General features: G+C 35.8%; 1 protein-coding gene across 5 annotated transcripts in view; it reads left to right on the top strand.

The window, feature by feature from the left end:
• ZNF148 (zinc finger protein 148) overlaps positions 1 to 26114 on the top strand; it is a 147768-nt gene extending 121654 nt beyond the window's left edge. For all 5 annotated transcript variants that reach the window (XM_007985531.3, XM_007985532.3, XM_073009797.1 and 2 more), the window contains 2 exons: positions 17421 to 17539; positions 17805 to 26114. In XM_007985531.3, the coding sequence (XP_007983722.1) occupies positions 17421 to 17539; positions 17805 to 19403 (1718 nt within the window). In that variant the 3' untranslated portion in view covers positions 19404 to 26114. The remainder of the gene's footprint in view (positions 1 to 17420; positions 17540 to 17804) is intronic.

The following is a 26114-nucleotide window of genomic DNA, read 5'->3' as shown; positions in this document are numbered from 1 at the left end:
TTGGCACTGCTATATTTCATTTTAGTCATTCTAATAAGTGTGTGCTAGTATCTCATTGTGGTTTTACTATAAGGGCCTAACATGTTGAGCATTTTTTCATGTGCTTATTTGTATATTGGGGGGTAGAGAAATAAGTGTCTGTTCAGCTATTTTACGCGTTTAAAAAATGGGATTGTTTCTTTCCTTATTGTTGATTTTTGAGAGTTTTTCATTTATTAGATATGTGATTTGCAATTTTTTTCCCATAGGTTGTTTTTCAAATTGATGAAGTGTTTTTTTTTCTCAGAAGGCCTCTTAGTATTTTCTAAGATATAACATCATGTTTAATTTTATTTTTCTGTGTGATGTACTATTAACTTCATATTTCTAACTGTAATACAAAATAAAAAGCAAAAAGGTAATGAGTTTACATTAACTTTTTTTTTTAAATAGTCAGAAATTCAAAACCAAAAATGTGGCATATCAGTTAGATTTAATTTTTCTCTGCTGAGTTTGGAGCCTAAGTTTTATTATATATTTTAAAGAACATTATGAATTTTAAAATATTCAGTGGGTAATGTAAATATTCTCATATAACATCTGTTTCTTAAAAAATGGGTTAGACTATATAAGTAAAATAAAATATTTAAAATAAAAGTTCACTACCAAACTGAAACACTAAAAGATTTAACTTACATCATATGGGTAATAAATTACATTTGGAAAATATTTTTAACATATGATTAATTTGTATTTATTCTTACTAATTTTCAGATTCATGCTTTGCTTGTAACAATTAAAATGTAGTTACAGCCAGGCGCGGTGGTGCACACCTGTAGAGCCAGCTACCTGGGAGGCTACGGTGGGAGAATCGCATGAGCGATTATTGAAGCTGGGTGATAGATGAGTGAGGGATCTTTATGAATTCTCTACTTTTGCGTATGTTTGAAAAGATCCGTAATGATAATTAACATAAACGGTAGGAATAGAAAGCAGACAGTTTGTTCCTGGAGGGGGATGACAGAGAGGAGCAGGAGAAAGGAAATATAGAGAATAAAAGGAATAGAAAGCAGACAGTTTGTTCCTGGAGGGGGAGGACAGAGAGGAGCAGGAGAAAGGAAATATAGAGAATAAAAGGAATAGAAAGCAGACAGTTTGTTCCTGGAGGGGAATGACAGAGAGGAGCAGGAGAAAGGAAATACAGAGAATAAAAGGAAATTTTGTGGTTTAAGATAAATGTATTGTTTTGATTGTGATGATGCTTTCAGAACTAACCAAATAGTCAAATAGTGCAAAAAACAGAAATAAACAAACAATAAAACCAGAAAACTTAGGTTCAACTCATTCCAACTGCTGTCATCTACCTGGAAGAAGACCAGACACTGGTAACAACTTAATACTTGCTAAACGAATTAATGACTGGGGTGCCATTTGGTATTTTATTGGTCTACTTTTTTTTAACTATAGAAAATATTGAGCATTAGTTTCTTATAGGTAAGTTACAGATTATTTGAAAGAAGTATGTACATGTAATCAGAGGTCCATACTTGGGGATGCTCTGAGATAAAGTATCTCAGATGGATAAGGCACTGAAGCAGCTTTTCTGGAGATGAAAGGCAGCCAGCCAGAGTTCATTCCCAGGCTTGGTTTGTTAGCATCATGACTGGGGCAAAACTTTCATCACCTGATAAGGATAATTTATTCCTCTCCCTAGCCTCATCAAGGTGTAATTGACAAATGGAAATTGTATATATTTAAGGTATACAACATGATGTTTTGATATATGTATACATTGTGAAGTGATTGTCACAGTCTAACATAACCATCACTTCACATAACAATCTTTTGTGTGTGTGGTGAGAACACTTAAGATTTACTCTCAGCAATTCCATGTTTACAAATTATTAACTATAGGTCCCATGCTATATATCTCCAGAACTAACTCATCTTACAACTGAAAGTTTGTAACCTTTGACCAAAATCCACCCATTCCCCCTTACCCTAGCTCCTGGTGACTACTATTCTACTCTCTGTTTTTTGAGTTCTGTCTCTTTAGATTCCATGTATAAATGACATCATGGGTGTTTATCTCTCTGTGTCTGGCTTATTTCAACTAACATAATATCCTCCATGTTCATCCATATCGTCACAAATGACAGGCTTTCCTTTTTTAAGCTGAATAATTCATTATGTACACACACACCCCCCCCACATTTTCTTTATCCATTTATCCACTGACAGACACTTGGGTTGTTTCTGTATGTTGCCTATTGTGAAAAATGCTAGAGTGGCTAGGCTTGGTGACTCACGCCTGTAATCCTAGCACTTTGGGAGGCTGAGGCAGGTGGATCACCTGAGGTCAGGAGTTTGAGACCAGCCTGACCAACATAGTGAAACCCCGTCTCTACTAAAAATACAAAAAATTAGCTGGGCGTGGTGGCAGACATCTGTAATTCCAGCTACTAGGGAGGCTGAGGCAGGAGAATCTCTTGAACCTGAGAGGCAGAGGTTGCAGTGAGCTGAGATCGTGCCATTGCACTCCAGCCTGGGGGACGAGTGAAACTCTGTCTCAAAAAACAAAAAAAAGCTACAGTGAACATTCAGATATCTCTTTAAGGTAATGATTTCAGTTCCTTTGGATATATACCCAGAAATGAAATTACTGGATCATATGGTAGTTCTATTTTTAGTTTTTTTTTTTTTTAAGAGACCTCCATACTGTTTTCCATAATGGCTCCATCAGTTCACAACCTCGGCAACAGTGTGCAGTGGTTTCTTTTCTTCACATCTTCACCAACATTTGTTACCATTTGACTTTTTGATAATAGCCATCCTAACAGGTATGACGTGACATCTCATGCATTTCCCTGATTATTTGTGATGTTGAGTACATTTTTATATGCCTGTTGGAAAAAGGCATGCCTTTGGAAAAATGTATATTCAGGTCCTTTGCCCATTTTAAAATTAGGCTATTTGTGGGTTTGTGCTATTAAGTTGTATGAGTTTCTTATGCATTTTGGATATTAGCTTCTTTTCTTGATGGATATATGACTTGCAAATGTTTTTTCCCATTCTGTAGGTTATCTTTTCATTTTGTTGAGCATGCTGAAACTTTTCAGTTTGACGTCCTAATCATTTATTTTTGCTTTATTTGCTTATGGTTTTGTTGTCATATCTACACAATCATTACCAAGACCATGTCAAGGAGCTTTCCCTCATGCTTTCTTCAAGGATTTTTATGGTTTCAGGTCTTACATTTAAGTCTTTAATCCTTCTTGAGTTGTTTTTTTGTGTATGGTGTACAAGAATAGAGATTTTAAGCTTTAAAGACAGAAATAAGACAGGTATTCTAGATTGAAATGCAAATTACACTTGCATTTTAAAGATGATACTTTAAGAAATAGAGCTCTTGTAGCAGAACACTTCGTGTTCCTGGAGTCTGCAGTGCTTGTTTATTCTCTTTAGATATTTAATTGACAGCCAAATCCAGAAGAGATAGCTGCTGAATTTGTCACTGAGTCTGACTCTGATTTCTTTGCATAAAAGTAGTGTTATTGCTCCGTGCTCAAATTAGAGCACCTAAACCATGTTTCTGAAATACAGTGTATATGAAATTAAAGTGTAAGGTACAGCTAGTATAAAAAAAGCAAATCATTTTATTGTGGCAGAATAATAGTGACATCATACGGGTGGGCAAAAAGCCACAGGACCCTGATTAGGAAAATGATTTTAGTCATGAAAAAAGTATGCTTTCTGAGAGAATGGTCCTTCATCTTTTATACCCTAGTTAATTTTTTTAAAAGGGAAGAAAGCTGATGTGCATTTTTACAGTTTTATATGCAGAGTAAGCTGATGACAGGGGCTTCTTTTAAGGGAACTGAACATAGAGTCATCTGACTTGGTAAGTCCATTATGGGCTTAATGTAGCCTTCACTGTTGAGCTCTTATTATAGGGCACTTGTTTTCAAAAGGTAGCTGGAAACTGGGGGCTTATATCAAGGTCAGAAATAGACATGACTAATTTAAAATGTTAGAAGTCAGGATACTTTTTAGTAAACATTGTTTTTTAAAATCTGTTGTACGTTTTGGGATTCTAACTCATTTGTGTTTGGTAGGAATTCACTGGTGCCTACGTGTCCAGCCATTTTACTGATTTTACATGTGTCATATTTAGATGGTGTTTACAGTAACTGCTATTGCTTTAATTTAGGTCTTGTACTGCCTAGGTGCCATCATTGGAACATCAGTTATTTAGTGTTAATATGCTTAGATGCTAGTACCAGTTGTGTACTGACTGTATAACTGGCTGATAGAAAAGTGAGATGTGGAAGTGTCATAAATGTATGGTGTTCAGCTTATTTTAGAGTTAAGACAATGGTTGGTTTGTTTTGTTTTGTATTTTTCATGTATGCTTCCTAGACCAACTCTCAGATCTTTAATTTGTGAACAGGGCTTCGTTAGGATGTTGCTCTTACTAGGGGTAATTAATTGATCAGTTTTCATTGATGGCTCCCTCATAAAGTGGAAGTTTAAAACCTAAGCTATGAAAGCCACGAAACGGTTTCCCTCAGCCGGTCATGGTGGCTCGCACATGTAATCCCAGCACTTTGGGAGGGCGAGACAGGCAGATCACATTAGGTCAGGAGTTTAAGACCAGCCAGGCAACATGGTGAAACCCTGTCTCTACTGAAAATACAAAAAAATTAGCCTGGCCTGGTGGTAGGTGCCTGTAATCCCAGCTACTCAGGAGGCTGAGGCATGAGAATCACTTGAACCCAGGAGGCAGAGGTTGTGGTGAGCTGAGGTTGCACCACTGCACTCTAGCCTGGTTAACAGAGTGAGAGTCCGTCTCAAAAAAAAAATCAAAAAAAAAAAAAAGTTTTCCTCCTCTCATTTGCTGTTTCATCCTAAGGAACTTGAGAAATAGACTACTTTAAATATTACAGTGTATATAAATGTGTAATTTAATAGCTCTGCAGAAGAAAACCCAGAAAAAAAGGAAGAATTTTTTAAACTTTCTTTTTGGGGAAGGAAAGTTTTTGTTTGTTATCTCTTATTGTAATCTGTTATTTACAAAATGGGCAAACATTGCCAATCTTTCTGAAGTTTGAAATGCAGAATTTGAAGTTTCTCACGGCCCTGCATTCTAGTGAAAGAAAACAATTCTATACTAGAAAGGTAAAGTTTGATACCCAGAAAAATTACTTATTTCATTAGGTACCTTAATGCCTTTGAGTTTTTTGTCAGTTTGATTTAACTGACATTGACATGTCTTTGTGTTAGTGTTGCAGCTTCTCAGGTTTTATATCTTACTTCATTGGTTGTAATTTAGTCTCAGATGATTTCCTATAGGATGTAATTTCCTGCATAGTATATGAGTTCTACTTAGCCTGATAAATGATCTTTCTAACCTTCTGGAAGGACTATATGCCAAAGATATTCTGATATTTTCTAAAGTTTTAAGGAAAATTATTGGGTATGTGGTTATTAGTCCATGGATTTATTTTAGTAATTGTCATTGTTACACCTTTTCTCAAGTTTATTGTTCAGCTTAAGGATATTTTCATTTAGGATATATAGCCCAGACACTGGGTTATAATTATAATCACTATGTAAGTATGGCAGTAATCATTTTTTATCAACCTCATCATTCCTGTTCTTAATAGTTAACATTTTTTGAGCTGTTACACTACTGTGCTAGGCTTCATTCTTAAATTACTACTTCGCATTAGTTATCTCATTTAACATTTGGGTCTGAGGTATATTCTATTAATATTTCCATTTTGCAGGTAAGAATATAAAGTCCTCAAAGTTTAAATACATGCTTATTTCTCACAGTAAGAAATGCTGAGACCAGCATTAAAACTCAGCTCATCTGGCTGTAGAACCTGTACTCTTAAGTACTATTTTATACTGCATCACATAATGTACATGATCTTTTTGGTTAGGGTAATATTTATGATGCTTGTAAATTTTATTGTCTATGCTTTGTAATGATTTATTAAATATGGATGTTTCCTTTTGTTATCAAGTATGTATTACTATGCCATGTGAACTTTGTCATAGTCTCCTTTTAAGTATTTTTCACCCAGATTTTATGAAGACCCTTTATTATTAAAATAATTTCCACATACATTCTGATTAATACAACAGTGGCTACCATTTTTTGAGTATTAAGTGCTTTACATTTGCTGTCATAACAAAGAATTGATTTGGGTAAGTTTTGTAGAAAAAATTTAGCAGAAAATGATTATAGAGGTAAGAAAAAAGCATGGTAGTTTAGGAATCGAAAGAAAGCCACTTTGATTAGAGCTCAGAAAGCAGAGTGGGGAATTGTGAAGAAAGGTCAGACACAAGAAAGGTAGGGGCCAGATGAATAGAGGACCCCATTTTAATTTTTATTCTAAGAACAACAGAAGGCCATCAATATGCTTTAAACATAATCAGATTTACTTAAATAAACAGAGTCTGACTGTAATGTAGAATTAGAAGAAGATAATAGATCCCAGAGAGACTACTCGTTAGGAGGATATTATGTAATAGGCTAGACCACAGGATGATGGTGTCTTGACCTTTGGGTGATGACAGTGGGAAGTGGAGAGAAGTGAACAGATTTGATAGGTATTTAGTAGGCTGAATCAGTAGGGCCTGCCAATTGCCCAAATATAGAGAGAGGATAAAGAAGAAAAAAATGTACAGTCCTCTCGCTTGTGCAGTTTAGGTGGGAGAAGAGTGCCATTTGTGGCGTAACCTGTAAGTTGAAGATTGTATTAGTCCATTCTCACATTGTAAGGACATACCCAAGACTGATGATTTATAAAGAAAAGAGGTTTAATTGGCTCACCAGTTCCACGTGGCTGGGGAGGCTTCAGGAAACTTGCAATCATGGTGGAAGGGCTTCGAAGAGGCAAGTCTTACATGGTGGCAGGTGAGAGAAAGTGAGCAAGAGCGGGGAAAATTGCCTTAGGCCTCAGATCTTGTGAGAACTCACTATCAGGAGAATGGCATGAGGGAAAATGCCCCATGATCCAGTCACCTCTCACCTGGTCCCTCTTCGACACATGGGGATTGTGGGGATTACAATTTGAGATGAAGTTTGGGTGGGGAACAGAGCCAAATCATGTCATAGTCCCTAAGTTTATTTTGAGATATGATGTATTTGAGATCCTTAAGTGTTACAGAAGTGGATATATTATATAAACAGTTTGGATATGTGGTTCTGGAGCTCAGATTTGAGAGTAGTTAAAGCTATGGATAGATGGGCTTCCCTTCACGCCAAAGAGAAAAATATATAATGAGATAAGCAGAAAGCGTGTTTTGAAGAACTAAAAACATTGCACATTTGGAAGGAAGAGGGTGAACTGGAAAGACCACTGAGAAGGAGCAGTTGGAGAGGTTGAAGGAATATGGATGTCATAGATGCCAAGGGAAAAGTGAGTTTCAAGAAAAAGAAAGGGATCACTTGCGTTGAATGCTGTTGAGAGGACTAGTAAGATTTCTGGACCGGGTGTGATGGCTCACGCCTGTAATCCCAGCACTTTGGGAGGGCAAGACGGGTGAATCACTTGAGGTCAGGAGTTCAAGACCAGCCTGGCCAACATGGTGAAACCCCATCTCTACTAATAATACAAAAATTAGCTGGGCATGGTGGTGCATGCCTGTAATGCCAGCTACTCGGGAGGCTGAGGCAGGAGAATCACTTAAACCAGGGAGGTGGAGGTTGCAGTGAGCCAAGATGGCCCCATTGCCCTCTAGCCTGGGAGACAAGAGCGAAACTCTGTCTCAGAAAAAAAAGAGAAAAAAAAAGATTTCTGAGGAGACTTGGTTGTATTGGTGACCTGAATGTGATTTACAAGAACCATTTTGATAGGGTGGGTCATTGCAGCAGCCAGATGGAATGGTTTGAAGAGGGAAAGGAAGGTTTGCAGTTGCCAAAAATCAGATTAGTATGTCAAACCATAGTGAGCTAGATTATACATAGATGTCTTTATAACTCTCTCACATATATAGTTTACCCTAACAGTTACCCATATATTATAGTAAAAATTTTTATCCATAAACAGCTGATTGTGTGCAGTGTCAAACTTATCAGGGAGAAACATCACAGTGGGGGAAACAGTCTCACTGGATAACTGTTAGAAGAGAAACTTCAGGGCCCTTGGGTAGGGGAAAATTACCACTTTGTGGGACACCTGGAAATTGTTTTTCCCTTACCGTGTTACTGCTTTCCTGGATGTAAAAAACATTTAAAACTTCTTGATACTTTTCAGGTAAGCTTTCTGTGTCAGTCTTGAAATCACTCAAGTGCTGTATAGATTTATCTTCTTTTTCCAATAGAGAGGCTTTAGCCCTCAGGGGGAAAAATGATAAAGGAATTTTCTCCACAAGGGAATTTTTCATTTAAGTGTTTTTATTTTTCTTAGGAAAAATAGGTATCAGTCATTTTATTCTTATTTCAAGAATGAAGAAACAGGCCAGATGTGGTAGTTCATGTCTGTAATCACAGTACTTTGAGAGGCTGAGTTGGGAGGATCACTTGAGGCCAGGAGTTTGAGACCAGTCTGGACACCATAACAAGACCCTGTCTCTATAAAAAATAATTTTTAAAAAATTAGCTGGGCAAGGTGATGCATGCCTGTGGTCCTGGCTACTTAGGAGGCTAAAGTGGGGGAGGATCACTTGAGCCCAGGAGTTCACGGCTGCGGTGAGCTATGATTGTGTCACTCCACTCCAGCCTGGGTACCATAGTGAGACCCTGTCTCTTAAAAAAAAAAAAAAAAAAAAAAAAACTCTTAAAAAAAGAATCAGAAACATACCAAAGTATACATCAGGAATAACATATAGAGCCCATTGTCACTACCACTTTTTAATTATTTGAGAATAGTAGACGAGAAAAAATAAGTTAAGAAATATTTTTTGTAAGCAATATGATTATAAACTTGGAAAACCCAAGAGGTTCAACTGAAAAATGACTGCAAACAAGTAAATTCATTAAAATAGCAGAAAACCATACCCTTTGTATAGCCACACACACACAGGGAATAGAAGATACAACAGAAGAAAACACTCTTTTCACAATATCAACAAAAAGACAAGCCCAGGAATGAATTTAAGAAGATGTAGAAAATCCCATATGAGGAAATCATTCAAAGCACTACTGAGGATACAAAGTTGTGAAATGGGAAGACGTATCTTTTTTCTTCCTAGGAGAAAAGAGTAAACATCATAAAGAATATCAAATTGTTCATAAGTTAACAAACACTTCAGAGAACTCTCCTCCCTCTAATTCCAGATAAGCTAATTCTGAAATTTATATGGAAGTAGTCCAGCAGGACAAATGAGAAGAATGCAGAAAAAGCAATGAGGAAGATTAGCCTTAGCAACAGTAAAGGATGTTATAAAGGCTTATGAATTAAAGCATTTTGGTTCTGGCTTATGAACAGTCACACTAGTGGAACAGATTAGCAGGTCTAAGGATAGACCCATGGAACTTAATTAGTGTGTCATTGTGATAAAGGAATGGTAAGAAATGTGATCAAGAAAAGCTGAACATTTCAATAAATGGTGTTGGGGAAACTGGATAGCCATCTGAAAAAACAAAAGTTTTATCCGTACCTCACATTCTGCCTCAAGGTAAACTCCAAATATATGAGAGTTTGTTTTTCATTTTCGTTTTTTGTTTTGTTTTGTTTTGTTTGAGACAGTGTCTCACCCCTTTGCCCAGGTTGGAGTGCAGTGGCGCAATCTCGACTCACTGCAACCTCTGCCCACTGCCCAACACCAGGTTCAAGCAATTCTCCTGCCTCAGCCTCCCAAGTCGCTGGGATTACAGGCACATGCCACCACACATAGCTAAATTTTGTATTTTTAGTAGAGACGGGAAATGTTGTCATGTTGGCCAAGCTGGTCTCAAACTCCTGACCTCAGGTGATTCGCCTGCCTTGGCCTCCCAAAGTGCTGGGATTACAGGCATGAGCCATGGCACCCGGCCATATGAGAGATTTAATGTAAAAAATGAAACTTACAGTTTAAACACGTGTCTGAAAATATGAGCAGATCAGAGTGGAGAAGTCTTTTCTAAATAACACTCGAAATCCAGTATCCATAAAAGAAAAGATTGATAAATTCAACTACATAAAAATGAAAACCTCTACTAGCAAGCAACTCTACCCCTACCATTCAAGGGCAGGGGAAAGGCCAGGAAAAAGATTCTGAAACTCATTATAGACAAAACTTCTTAATAAAGCTCTTTTAAGTCATCAAGCAAAAAACCTGGAACTACAAAAAAGTAGGTGGAAGATATGAGCAGACAGTTTGCAGAAAATGAAATATAAGATGACTCCACCTCCTACTGAGATAGTTTTTTCACCTATTAGATATGTAGTCATCAGAAAGTTTGACAACATGGTGGGTTATAGGGAAACAGTAACTCATCCATGGCTGGTGTGGGAGTACAGATTCATAGCATCTCCTGTGAAGACCAGTTTGGTAATACATTTCAGAATCATAAATACATGTTTTATTTGTCCAGAAATTCTATTTCTAGGTGTTTATTCCACAAATATACCTGCATGTATGTGAATTAATATATTTACAAAGTTATCCATTACAAAATCATAATAGCAAATGTTGGGAAATAATAGAGGATTGATTAAATAAATTGTATGTCTTTCCATCGTGAAAAAAATAAAATCAGCTGTGAGAAAGAATGAGCTAATTCTCTTTTTGCTGCTAAGATCTCCAAGATAACATTGTTGACTGAAGGAAAAAAAAATAGTGAGTTAAATATGCTATCTTTGTAAAAGAATGAGGGAAAAGTAGAAAAGATTATGTATTCATTTTTACTTATGTTGTGTCGAAAAACCTGGCCAGGTGCATGCCTATAATCCCAGCTACTCAGAAAGTGGGAATATCACTTGAGCCCCTGAATTCAAGACTAGTCTAGGCAATATAGTGAGACCCTGTCTTTAAAAAAAAAAACAAAAGAAAGAAACTCTGTAAAGAAACTGGCTCAAACAAATAAATGTAGTTACCTTTGTCAGGGCCGAAGATAGAAGGAAGATATTTTTCTGTGTACTTTTTTTTTAGTGTTTTGATTTTTTTTTTAACTCTGTAAATACATTCCCTAATCCATAAACAGGGATCCTTAAGTGGCAAAACTTAAATTTTAAAAATTTCTGGAATGGCTAGTTTTAAAAGGAAGGAATGGGGACGAGTATAAGAATGGGAGGGAGGAAAAGGGATATGAAGAAAGATGGTACAGTAAAAAAGGGAGGAAATAGGTACTAAAGGAGAGCAAAAGACAGGAATAAAAAATGAGACCCAATCAAAAAGTAATAAATGGTCATAGAAGATGAATTTCTGTTGCATTCAGTTTTGGCTGAGTTAGCCATCATAATTGCTGTATTTAGTTGGGAGGAGGATTGTTCTTAGCAACAAAGGAACATTTGTACAAATCACTTTTAAGGTGTTAATGTTTCTAGTTTTGTTTTGGTTTTGGTTTTTGGTTTTTTTTGCAGGCAGGATCTTGCTCTTGTCACCCAGGCTGGAATACAGTAGCGCAATCACAGCTCACTGCAGCCTCAACCTCCCAGGCTCAAGTAATCCTGCTGCCTGCGCCTCTGAGTAACTGGGACCACAGGCATGTGCCACCACACCCTGCTAATTTGTAAAAATTTTTTGTAGAAACAGGGTTCACTGTGTCACCCAGCCTGGTCCTGAACTCCTAGACTCAAGTGATCCTCCCACCCGAACCTCTCAAAAGTACTGGGATCAGTGGTGTGAGGCACCACACCTGGTTGAATCTTTTGTTAAAGGAAATGCCGTAGTGTTGCTTTTAGTTAAATAAACTGTTAATTGTTGGTTCATCTATTAGAATGTAGCAAGTAATTTAAACATGGGTTTTCTCCAGTTTATGTATGTATGTATGCATTCATTCGGAGACAGTGGGTTGGGAGTGTTACGCCATGTTGGCCAGGCTGGTCTTGAACTCCTGGCTTCAAGTGATCCGCCTGCCTCATCCTCCCAAAGTTCTGAGATTATGGACGTGAGGCGCTGCACCCGGCTTTCTCCAGTTAATTTATTTTTAATTAATCTTGAGCTCCTTGAGTGAAAAAAATAACTTCTCACTTTACATAGTATCAATTGTATTACCATGCATATTTTAAAATAACTTTATTGAGATATAATTCACAGTATCAGAAAATCCACCCATTTCAAATGTATAATTTAATAGTTTTTAGTATGTTCACAGAGTTGTACAACTATCACCACTATCTGGTTTTTAGAATGTTTTCGTCACCCCCCAAAGGAAAACCAATACCTGTTAGTAGTCACTCCCCATTCTCCACTCCCTTCCAGCCCTGGGTCACCATTAATCACTTTCTGTCACTGTGGATTTGCCTGTTTGGGGCATGTGTGTAGCTTGTACTTTATTTCTTTTTATAGTTGAGTAATATTCCATTCCAGTTTTATAGTTGGATATGTCACATTTTCATTCATTTATTGGTTGAGGGACATTTGGGCTGTTTCCTCTTTTGGCCCTTGTGAATAATGCTGCTGTGAATACTTGTGCATGAGTTTTTGTGTGAACTTACATTTTTAGTTCTCTTGGGTATGTGCTTAGGGGTGAAATTGCTGGGTCATGTTTAACATTTTCATGGTCTGCAAAACTCTTTTCCAAAGCACTTAATACCATTTTACAGTTCTACCAGCCATGTATGAGGGTTTCAATTCTCTACATCCATTGCTTTTGTTATTGTCTTTTTAATTATTATATTTCCCTAATGATCATGATGGTGAGCATCGTTTCATGTGCTGATTGGCCATTTGTTTATCTTCTTTGGAGAAATGCCCATTCAGATCCATTGCCTATTTTTAAATTAGTTGTCTATTTCCCGTTGAGTTGTAAGAGTTCTCTTTATATTCTGGATGCATGTTCCTTATCTGATACATGATTTGTAAATATTTTTTATTCCATTCTGTGAATTATGTCTACACTTTTTTACAACCATACCATGAAGTTTATCCTAAGTGTACAATTCAGTGACATTAAGTACATGTGTAATGTTGTGTAACCAAATAGAAACTCTGTACCCATCAAGCAATAACTCTTTTTTCCCCGCTTCTTCAGTCCTGATAACCAGTATTCTACTTTGTATCACTCTGAATTTTCCTGTTCTAGATACCTCATATAAGCAGAATCATTCCATGTTTGCCCTTTTGTATCTGGCATCTTACATTTAGCATAATGTTTTCAAGATTCACTCGTGTTGTAATATGTATCATAATTTCATTTTTCTAGGTGAATAGTACTTCATTCTTTGTATGTGTCACATATTTCTATCCATTCATCTGTTGATGGACATGGGTTACTTCTGCCTTTTGTCTATTTTGAATAATTCTGTGATCAGTGTTGGCATACAAGCATCTGTTGGAATCCATGTTTTCAATTCTTTAAATATGTACCTAGGAATGGAATTGCTGGGTCATGTGATAATTGTGTTAAACTTTTTGAGGAAGTGCCAAACTCTTCCTCAGTCCCAACAGCAGACATATTTCCTAAATGTCATTTCATTTGTGTGGGCTTTTTCTTTTTCCCTTTAGACAGAGTCTTTTTCTGTCACCCAGGCTAGAGTATAGTGGTGTGATCTTGGCTCACTGCAACCTCTGCTTCCCAGATTCAAGCGATTCTCCTGCCTCAGCCTCCCGAGTAGCTGGGATTGCAGGAGTGCGCCACAACGCATGGCTAATTTTTGTATTTTTAGTAGAGACGGGTTTTACCATGTTGGCCAGACCAGTCTTGAACTCCTGACCTCAAGTGGTCCACCCGCCTCTGCCTCCCAAAGTGTTGGGATTACAGGCGTGAGCCACAGTGTCTGGCCTCTTTTCATTTTTTTGATAGTGTCCTTTGAAACATGAAAGTTTTAAATTTTGATTAAGTCCAATTTATTTATTTTTTTTTTTGGTTGCTTGTGCTTTTGGTTTTATCTAGGAAACCACTGCCTAACTAAGGTCCTGTATTATCTTCTAACATTTTTATAGTTTTAGGTCTCACGTTTAGACCTCTGATCCATTTTCAGTTAACATTTGTTTATGATGTGAGAGGTGCGGGAGTTAGTGGGAGGGTATCTAACTTCATTTTTTTGTATGTGGGTATCAAATCTGTTGAAAAGACTATTCTTTCCCCATTACCTTGACACCTTTTTAGAAAATCTGTTGACCATAAATGTAAGGATTTACTTTTGGACTGTGAATTTTATTCCTTGAAATGTATGTCTTATCCTTAAGCTGTTATCATATAGTCTTGGTTATTGTGACTTTGTAGTAAATTTTGAAATCTGGAAGTAAGAGTCCTCCTGCTTGGTTCTTTTTCAAGATAGTTTTGGCTCTTTTAGATGTGAATTTTAAGATTAGGTTGTCAGTTTCTGCTTTAAATTTGTAGATCAGTTTGAGGAATTTTGCCATCTTAACAGTATTAAGTCTTCCAATCCACAAATATACAGAATGAATTGACTTGTAATCAACTTACTAATTTTTCTCGTTCATTCTTTTTCACTTTTGATAAATAACTAACTTCTGACGTTAATGAGCTCTATCATCTATATTCTTTTTTAAATTTAGTTTAAGTTTTTTTGAGATGGGGTCTCACTCTGTTACCCAGGTTGGAGTACAGTGGCACGATCTTGGCTCTCTACAACCTTCACCTCCCAGGCTCAAACGATCCTACCACCTCAGCCTCCTGAGTAGCTGGAACCACAGGCACACACCACCACACATGGCTAAATTTTTGTATTTTTAGTAGAAACAGGTTTCCCCAAGTTGCCCAAGCTGGTCTTGAACTCCTGAGCTCAAGCAGTCCATCCTCCACAGCCTCCCAAAGTGCTGGGATTATAGGCATGAGCCACTGCACCCAGCTTTACAAGCTCTATTTCAAAATTTGCACATATTCTTTCTTCCCCTGTCCAACAACATTACCTGTAATCTCCTTCCCTTCCCATCTTGGTTCCTCTGGATTTTGTTCTTTTGATTGTGTACCATTTCAGCAGTATTAAGTATTGATAATCAGTTTCTCTTCTTCACTGGCTCCTCTGCCTTCAGTCAGTGCAGTCTCCCTGTCAAACAGTGCTTATTCTGGAATGGATTGCCTCTTAACTATTATTTCCCATCTCCATCTTTTCATTTCTTTCACTTCCAAACTTCCTTTATAAGTGACTTTCTCTCCCAACTTCCATTGCTTCAGTAGTTAAGGCATTCATTAACCCCTTGACCACGTGCCTTAACTTTTCGGCCTTCAGTATTTCCTTTCTATAAAATGAGTGAATTGGTCTGAATTTGATGTCGTAAGCTATCTTTCTAGTCTCTGAATCTTTGGAACCCTTACTTGGAGCCCCATTGTATAAAAGTGAGCTATTCTATACTGATTTTGGGTGACAAACTTTGAGCCTTTTGCCACATCAGCAGCTGTCCATGTGGGCCTCTGGAACTTGAAAGAGCACAGTTCGAAAGCCACTGGAAACCCTTTAGCTCTAGAATTTGGTAGCTCTACAGTAATTACTGAAGTTACATTCCTGAAAGTTTTAAACAACTTACTTGTTGCCAATTAAATTCTCTTCTTAGACACCATTTCTCCTGTACATTTTATAGTATCTAAACACTTAGAGTACTGTTATTTCCTTCCCCCCCACCCCCGCCAACATTTTTTTTCCCCTTGGCTTTAATATCTCTGCTACCCAGCTTAAATTTCAACACTTCCGAGAAACCATTCCAAATCATACTAGCTCATAGTAACATTTTCCCTTTAATAATCCACTGTAATGGTCACCATTGGCACTTAAAAAATATCACAAGGGGCAAGGCACAGTGGCTCATGCCTGTAACCCCGACACTCTGGGAGGGCAAGGCAGGAGGACTGCTTGAGCCTGGAGTTCGAGACAGGCCTTGGGCAACATAGTGAGACACCATCTGTACAAGAAAAAAAATTTTTTTAATTGCATAAGGTACTTTGAACTACATAAATATACTTTAGACCTGGATTCTGAGCTAAAGAAATACAATCTAGTAGAAGAATAGAGATATACAAAATAATTAAATAATTATAATTATGTCAACTCAGTAATTTGAAATTTAAAAAAAGTTTAACTCAATGCTTATTGAGTTGAAAGTAATGAGTGCCGTAGGAGAGGTACAGATAGAGTTCTGTGGAAACTGAAAGATACCTTTCACCTGGGAGAGTAGGACAGAGTATCCCAAAGGAGATGAGTTGGGTCTCAAAGGGAGTATAGTATTTGAACACCCAAAGGTGGGCATTCCTGATCGAAGGAGCAGCATGAATCAGGGCAAAAGTAGGAAAGCACAAGATGGTAGGTATTTTGGTTTGTCTGAAAGGGTTACAAAGAGAAAGAGTGAAATATAAAGATGTAAAAGTAAATCAGAATAGACATAGTGTTAGTTGTCTTTTTAAAATGTGTGTAGCGTGTTTTCCCAATTATGTTATAAACTTTGAAGACAAGTAGTATGTCTTATATTTTTAACCTCCTACAACAAGGGCTATGGGTAGACTAGTAGTCTTTGGTAAAAATTTTGTTAAATGTTTGAAAGGTAGAAACAGTAGTTTCCTCAACAAGCGTTATTCAGAGTAACTTCTTGTCGCACCCTTCTGTTTACTTAGACTGTGGTTTTATCAGTAAAAACTATTCTAGAGCTTTGTAGTAGTGGTTCTTTACGGCTTAGAAATCATTGCTGGGGCCAGTGGCACAATGGATAACATGCCTGACTATGGATCAGAAGATTCTAGGTGTCATTAGGGAATTTTAAAAAATGGGGGTGGGGGTTGTGTGTTGTGTTATATGTCCAATTAACAATACTCTGTTTAATTCATTCCCTAAATGACATAGGAAGTGCTGGCTTGAGTTGAGGAAAAGAATAAGTATAAACAAACTTAAGACTCTTAAGTTCTTTTTATATTTTATTAAATTAGATTTTTAAGGATGTTTTCAGGATTCAGATTTTATTTAACCACAAACGTTTTAAAAAAGAAATTGAGTTAAAAAGCTGTCCCCGGGAATTATGTTATACTGTGCATGGGTAACTTTTTGTTTTTTACTGTTACACAATATTTTATATGATTGAAAAAAAGATTAGAAACATCAGCTAGTCTGTTCATATTGCTATAAATTCCTGGCACTGCTGTTCTCCTTGGAAAGAGTATATTACATACGCATATAACAAAAAGACAGGAAAATGGACTGTGCCTGTATTCATCCTTTTCTTTCCAATAGCATATGCTAATCCTTTTCATTTTTATAAAGCAAAATATATTTGACAAATGAAATTGGAAGTTATGACTTTCAAAAGCCATTTATTTTAGAGATTCTTATGGCAAAGCAATTCATTATTTTACAATATTTGTTTTGTTTTAAACTTTCTATATTATGTGCTAGGTGAAAAACCGTTTCGCTGTGATGAATGTGGTATGAGATTTATACAAAAATATCATATGGAAAGGCATAAGAGAACTCATAGTGGAGAAAAACCTTACCAGTGTGAATACTGTTTACAGGTAAGAGAGACGGCTTGAAATTCTTCTATTGTAATTAAATTATACAATAATTATAAATTAGATTAGGAAATATGACTACTTAGAACTATTTGAGGGGCCTTCTAACTTACGGATTAGATTTATAATAGAAAATTGGCTCAGTGAATTTGTTTGGAATTATGTATGTTATCGCATTAATATATCTTTATATTAATTGTTTTGTTTCACTTTTTCTTTTCTTGGTTGACCAAAAACACAACCCACTACCATCCTCCGAATTCAACAGTATTTTTCCAGAACAGATCGTGTATTGAAACATAAACGTATGTGCCATGAAAATCATGACAAAAAACTAAATAGATGTGCCATCAAAGGTGGCCTTCTGACATCTGAGGAAGATTCTGGCTTTTCTACGTCACCAAAAGACAACTCACTGCCAAAAAAGAAAAGGCAGAAAACGGAGAAAAAATCATCTGGAATGGACAAAGAGAGTGCTTTGGACAAATCTGACCTGAAAAAAGACAAAAATGATTATTTGCCTCTTTATTCTTCAAGTACTAAAGTAAAAGATGAATATATGGTTGCAGAATATGCTGTTGAAATGCCACATTCTTCAGTTGGGGGCTCTCATTTAGAAGATGCGTCAGGAGAAATACACCCACCTAAGTTAGTTCTCAAAAAAATTAATAGTAAGAGAAGTCTGAAACAGCCACTGGAGCAAAATCAAACAATTTCACCTTTATCCACATATGAAGAGAGCAAAGTTTCAAAGTATGCTTTTGAACTTGTGGATAAACAGGCTTTACTGGACTCAGAAGGCAATGCTGACATTGATCAGGTTGATAATTTGCAGGAGGGGCCCAGTAAACCTGTGCATAGTAGTACTAATTATGATGATGCCATGCAGTTTTTGAAGAAGAAGCGGTATCTTCAAGCAGCAAGTAACAACAGCAGGGAATATGCGCTGAATGTGGGTACCATAGCTTCTCAGCCTTCTGTAACACAAGCAGCTGTGGCAAGTGTCATTGATGAAAGTACCACGGCATCCATATTAGAGTCACAGGCACTGAATGTGGAGATTAAGAGTAATCATGACAAAAATGTTATTCCAGATGAGGTACTGCAGACTCTGTTGGATCATTATTCCCACAAAGCTAATGGACAGCATGAGATATCCTTCAGTGTTGCAGATACTGAAGTGACTTCTAGCATATCAATAAATTCTTCAGAAGTACCAGAGGTCACCCCATCGGAGAATGTTGGATCAAGCTCCCAAGCATCCTCATCAGATAAAGCCAACATGTTGCAGGAATACTCAAAGTTTCTGCAGCAGGCTTTGGACAGAACTAGCCAAAATGATGCCTATTTGAATAGCCCGAGCCTTAACTTTGTGACTGATAACCAGACCCTCCCAAATCAGCCAGCATTCTCTTCCATAGACAAGCAGGTCTATGCCACCATGCCCATCAATAGCTTTCGATCAGGAATGAATTCTCCACTAAGAACAACTCCAGATAAGTCCCATTTTGGACTAATAGTTGGTGATTCACAGCACTCATTTCCCTTTTCAGGTGATGAGACAAACCATGCTTCTGCCACATCAACACAGGACTTTTTGGATCAAGTGACTTCTCAGAAGAAAGCTGAGGCCCAGCCTGTCCACCAAGCTTACCAAATGAGCTCCTTTGAACAGCCCTTCCGTGCTCCGTATCATGGATCAAGAGCTGGAATAGCTACTCAATTTAGCACTGCCAATGGACAGGTGAACCTTCGGGGACCAGGGACAAGTGCTGAATTTTCAGAATTTCCCTTGGTGAATGTAAATGATAATAGAGCTGGGATGACATCTTCACCTGATGCCACAACTGGCCAGACTTTTGGCTAAAAAAAAAAAAAAAAGTGTAAATAATACTGGCACTTTAGAACAGATTAATCAAGAGTGGGGTTACTCTGTGTAAATGGAGTGCTGTACAGATTTAAGAGCAATGCGTAATAACAAGTTAAGCTGATATGAATAGCAAGATAATCCAATAACTGCATTTCGTTTGGTTAGTCAGCATTCTTTGAACTGCCTTACATGTTGTCACCTTTATAGAAGCAATGCATTACTTGTTTTAGATCAGAAACTTGCTATTCCACCCACACCAAGTTAAAAAGGAAAAAAAAAAAGACTTTCGCACAATTGTTTCCTAACTGATAACATTGTACATTCTTAGGAGCTTAGTAATTGTGTGAAATTCACTCATACTGTTTCTAAGTTTTTCAGCATAGTCATTGCACTTCAGCAGGGAATCTGAGTATACTTTACAGACAGAGTGAACTTAAAAAGTTTAATGTCAAGAGATTATGGCTTAAATAAATTAGTGTGTCCTATAGGGGGAAAAAAACCAAGAAACCACCTTTTAAAAAGAATGATATGCCATATACCCTTGATTTTCATTTTGCATTATATTGACATGTGTTTTTTTGAAGAAAAAAAAGTAATAAAAATCTGATAGTCTAAGACTCCACTATTTAAAAGCCTAATTACTTTAAAAATATGCATACTTTCAAAACTTTTACCAAAACACACAACTGTTGAAGCAGTCACTTCTCTATGGAAGTATGCATATTGGTGTCAGTTTCTTTGTACAGTTGTACCTAGATATTTTTTATGATTTTTCATGTGCAGGTATCAAGGTTTTGAAGTTTTAGTAAAAAAATTTCTGTAGATTACATTCCCAAGAACATAATGCTTACACAAAATGTATATTCCACGTTTTAAAGCTTAATTGTATTTTACTTTACATATACACTTCAGTTAACATAGAGCACTTAGAATCTATTTGGTATTTTTGATTTCTCAAAGTAAAAAAAAAAATTAGATTTTTAGGTTTGATATGGTTGTGTCATAATCATCTCATAATTGACAATTTTAACTTTTGGCAATAAAAGGAAATTGGGATATCTTTGGAACTGTAAAACCTGGTTTAATCTTTTTCTTTCTAGACTCTTGATAGATTGGATAATTAAACAGCATCCAGAGAAACTAAAGAAATGGGCATTTTAATTGCTTATTTTATCTTGAGTTACTTTTTAATGAACACTGCTCATTACAACTTTACAAACCAAAAGTGTTTACTAATTCCAGTAACTACCATTTCTTTTTCAGCTAGATGAGTGATCGGAAAATTTTTGTTGCATTTCAAAATCTAAATAAACTACCGACTTTATCCTATACCATGAATGTTTTTTTTTAATACTCTGTCTTAAAATAATACAGCATGGTACAATAAATAGTGCTTTTATATATATACACACACACACTTTTCTGAAGAATGATGGTTTGAGTTACGCGTTGGGCAATTTTGATTTTTGGAAGTTATATTAGTTATTGACTCTTTGTTCCAACTTTTTCATTTTTACATTTTGAATTTCTGCCATCTTCACCACAATGCACATACTGATTTAGCACCAGTGAAAATCTAAAATTAATACCCTTGGAAAATGGAACTATTCTTAATTTCCATTTTGACTCTTATACTGGCCCTGTAGATCTGCAGTCTTTGTTTCAATATAGAATATGTTATCCATTTAAATTATTTTTGCTTTTATTTAATGTTATCCGAAGACTGTTCTCATAAAGAAAGGGAAGAAATAACTATCCACCCTTAACATCCTTCATTTATTTTGAATATATTGGTGTTTTTATGATAAGGAATATAAATTATATTTAATGTGGTTTCCTCTATACTTTGGTTATTAAGTTTTGCTTGAAATACTAGTTTTCCCATTTGACAGCTTTCTTTGCTGCCAAAGTTTTCAAGAATTTTAGACTTCTTTGAAGTAAATATTTAAGTTCTGCCATTATTGACTCTTAAGATTGTGTGTGTTGTGCATTACATAATTACAAAAAGGCTTCATTCAGGTGATATGTTAAAAATGGAACTGTGCTCACCCTAGATAGGCATTGGCATTTTTCTCATAGTACTTTTGATGAGAGTAGGCATTTATTTCTTGAGTTGTTTTGGAGCCTGATCAAAAATTTTGTTCCATGGAGAACTTGATGTAATTTTGATACAGTGTAGAGGTTTTTCAGTTGTTTTAACATCACCAGCACAGTTTTTAGAATGTGACTCTTGCTGAGCACTTAGGGTAAGCTTGGGAAGGAAGGCCTTTGAAAATGGTAGTTATGCAAGCAGACTTTCAGGTGTTGCATTCCTGTTTTCACACATTTCTTTAAATCTACATAATGGCAGACTTTTCTACCAGGTTACAAGCATTTTTTAGATAAGTGATACTCAGCCAGCATAACTTACTGACTTACCATTTACGTATAGTCATCAGTCTCTTACTGTGAAATTCCACATGCCTACCAGAGTCACCTTGTACTATCATAATATGATAAACATCTCAACAGTTTTGGGTTTCCCCACTTTGGTTCAGAAGGTTATTTAATTTCTATCTGGACATTAATGGAGAAAATAAGTAGCCTTGTGTGCTGCTTTAGATTGAAACATGGAGGATATATCGAGATACTGTTTTGCAATTCATGTTTCTCATTTCTCAAAGTGAGCACATTGTTCTATAAAAACATACTGGTACACCCTTAAACTTTTGATCAATCTGAGTGAGGTGTGCTTTTCCTCTTGGGACCTACTCTCACGTTTGAAGATTGGAAACATCATGTTAGATGAGGTAATATCTCTTGAACATCTTCTAAAGGGTTTTTTAAAACCTTATTGCACATATATTTCATTTGTTTTGAGTATTTAAGTGGCTCTTAAATGTTTTGGGTCTACATGCAAATGTGGTACTTGATAAGGTAGGAATCCATCTTCGCAGCTGTGATTGAGGGTGCCAGCCATCGGTCAGGTCATTTTTATATCAAGAGGCAGATGGCAGTTATGTCAAGAGTTGTGCTCAGGGCAGGATTTCCTTTCCACAGAGGAGAGACACTTGCAGAGTGCCAGCTAGGATAGATCTTTTGCCACTTCTTTCATTTGATTAATTTGGGTTTTTAAAGGGCTGTTTAAAAAAAAAAAAAAAAGAAAAAAAAAAAAGGCCGGGAAACTTTAAAAAGTAGGCATTACTGTAGTACTGCATTTCTTAGACTTAGAACATTTTAAACTAGAACTCATTTTTTTTCACAGTATATTTACTTGAAGAAGCACTATAATAATCAGTGAGAAATATTTTGAGTCTGAAATTTAATTTAAAACCTTTTCCGTTTCAAATTGCTTTATTTCAGGGAAATAATTTTCCAGTTGTTTTGCTATATTCTGCAAATAAAAACCGTGTTTCCTTTTTTCACTTAAACTTTGGTAGGAAACAAACTGAAGCAGACAAACATTTCTTGTTATGTTTGTTGCTTTCTTTAATCCAATGGATAAAAAAGTAAAACCCTGTAAACATTATTTTATTTTTTTATGCAATACCATGCTGTAAATATGGTTCATCAAATAAGGATGTACCTATGATCGAATCTTTAATTCTGCACAGTTAGAGTTTATATATAAACGTGTCTTGACAATCAAGGACTTTTATGTGAGTCTTCCTTTATGATGTTTATTAATGTTATGCATTCCATTTGTTTTGAAGTGAGTACCAATGTGCTAATTTGTATTGTCTGAAAGTATGTAATGTTTTTACAGCTTGTTTTTAAGAATCTGTAAATATGTACAAACAAATCACAGTACTGCTTTATGTTAGAAGGCATATGATGTTGTACTGTATGTAAGCAATAATACATAGCAGTGCTAACTTTACAAGTAGCATCAGGAAAGTTCTAAAAACATTTCAGAGTTATTAATTATCCTTATTTCATTTAATGATGATTATCTTTAATCAGTTTTTATAAGCAAATTCCATTGTTCCTCCTATTGGAACGTAACACTGTTTACACAGCATAATTGAAGTTGCAGGGGAGACAGGCTAAATCTGACTTCATCTGTACTCACTTTCACTAAGCATTGAATGGCCTTACCACTCTTCTGCAAGATGGAGGAAGACCGCAAAACTTAGTGCCCATCACACTGAAGGAAGGGATGTGGTTTTTTTTCCTGCTTCTGTACTGCTACCTAACTTTGTGATTTGCTTTGGATTTTAATATTTGTTTCTGTTTTAGATTCAAGCCCGTAAGTTTTGAGGTGACTTCAGCTCCATTGTGAAATAGATAGTTCTCTTCATATTTCATAACTACATTTCAATAATTCTAAACTTTCTACATTGATTTTTAGATACTTATTTTTCCAGCTTGATTTCTCAGCTGATCAGATGAATTTATTCAACTTCAATACAAAGAAAGACAAACCTATTATAGTTTCAAGTGAGTAGATATTATACTGTACAGAACAGCTATTTGAACACACACATCACTGCTTTAGAAATAAAACCGCCAATTTATAAATGTATATGACCTACATTTTATAGGAAAAAAATGTTTTTAAATGCTAGTCATTTATATAATGTGCTTTGAAGGATTTGCTAGTCCACTTCTGTCACTTTTTAGTACACTGGTATCTTTTATATGTAATGTATGCTTTTTATTATTGTAGCAAAGCATTTCAGTAGAAAGAATTTTGCAACAATATGGGGGAAATTTTTCATTGTTGGATTTGAATTATACTGGATTTTATCTGTGTAGTCTTACTTGTCTTTATTTTAATGCTGTCTGAAGGGAACTTGGTATCCAAATAAAGCAGGTAACCTCATTTTACTTCAAGGGCATACTGTGTAGTGCTGAATTTAATCTGAAAATCTGATGGTTTTGAAAAGAAAAACAAGTTTATAAACATTGTACAGAAGAAATTAAATGTGTGATGGAAATCCTGATGGTGGAGCACGTTGAATTTTCTGATATATAGTGTTATTTTCCTGGGATCCCCTATGCCTCCTTTGTATTTCAACTAATAAAGGAAAAACCCTGTCATTAAAACTGGTAAGATAATAGGATATTCTGATTATACAGTATTACGATTCCTATCCCATTTTCTGACCTTTTCTCAATCACTGTAAATTTTTATTTTCTATTTCCTATTGATAATTAAATATGTACATAATATAGACACTGTTGTATAGAACTGAATGAATTGGGTTGCTATGCTTGAGTGGGTAGTGAAATGGAAATATTTGGTGAATACTGAGAGTTCCTAAAATGCCAGAGCAAATTTCCGAGGGAAAGGGGGCATCGTGTGTCTTGGGAAGGTTGTGTCAGGTTGTTTCTTCAACTCCCTAAGAAATTATTGTGAAGGACTCAACTGCAAACTCGGGATCAGATACAAAATGGGTCTTTCCTTCCCCTCTCCCCCCAAAAATAGGAGCACTAAATTTTAAAATCTACTCAGGTGACAATTGCTTTCAATGAAACTTATCACATTGAAATTTTCACTGTTAAATAAGATATTTGTGATATTTTTAAATACAAACTTTTGCATCAGTAGTCAGCATCCTGACAATTGAAATTTGGTAAGTCGATATATTTTAAAATATTTTGCTCTCCAAATAGAATTGTTTTTAAACAATTGGGAGGATTTTTTGTTTCTTTAAATCTATTTTAATTGTCATTGTAAAAACAAAATCTTGCTTGACCCTATATTATGCCATGAATGAATTGCTGAGCCTTTATGATACAGTGAAAGCTTGTTTCATGCATAGTCATGGAACATAGAGATGTTCTTGAAACTGACCTATTGATAAGAGGTTTAATGAGTTTCACGGCTTTCAACACTATTGTCATATAGTTATCTTTGCCATTTGGAGTTTATAAAACCATTTTATGTATTGTGATACTAAAGGAAGTTGTTTTGCTTTACTTTAAATTGAATTATCAGACTAATATTTGCAAATTCTGCATTTTAAATGTGGACACTGGCTGTTTGAAAAATAAAAAAATATAGAATACAGTTTTATGGATAATTTTCGAGCTGAATTTTTCACAATATTCTGAACCAAATAACGAATGGTAAATATGCAAAAATCATGGTGCATAGATTTAACAGTAAAGAGAAAAGTATGTCTGTGTGGAATTAACAGTTACACAAATTGGGTAACAATTATCAAGGCCTTTATTATAGCTTTGTGTGGAATGTTATTTATTAGACAGTTCTAAAATGCAAGAGTCAAATGTTACTGTCATTGAATATTTTAGACTTGAAACGTGTTTATCATAGGGCTAAGAAAATCATGTGTTTTTTTCTTTACAGATAAGATTCTGTTAACCCACTATCAGCATACGTGGGATTTCTTTTCTTTTTTCTTTCATTAGTGGAGATTTGTTTTCATCCATCTACCACCTTGCCAGTACCCTAGCTTGTGACCAGCGGGATGCATTGTAAGAAAGTTGTCTGCAGTTAGGAGTGCAGTCTGGGTCCATGGAACAAATTTAAACTAATTGGCCCTTGCAATGATCAGTCCTAGGACCCTGGCCTTATTAGCATGGTGCTTTAACCAATTGTACATAATAATACCACTGATAGTCTACTAATGCATTTCCTAGATCCCAGTTTTTCTTGAATGATTAGGAATGGTGGGGAGAGGGGTGGGGAGATACTCTACATGATACTTCTCCAGTCTTCTAAAGATTATAAGAAAAAATAAAAAATTGAAGTCACTTGAA

Source organism: Chlorocebus sabaeus, chromosome 22, assembly GCF_047675955.1.
Source record: "Chlorocebus sabaeus isolate Y175 chromosome 22, mChlSab1.0.hap1, whole genome shotgun sequence".
In the NCBI taxonomy this organism is placed as follows: Eukaryota; Metazoa; Chordata; class Mammalia; order Primates; family Cercopithecidae; genus Chlorocebus; species Chlorocebus sabaeus.
This window is presented reverse-complemented; position numbering and strand designations above follow the sequence as displayed.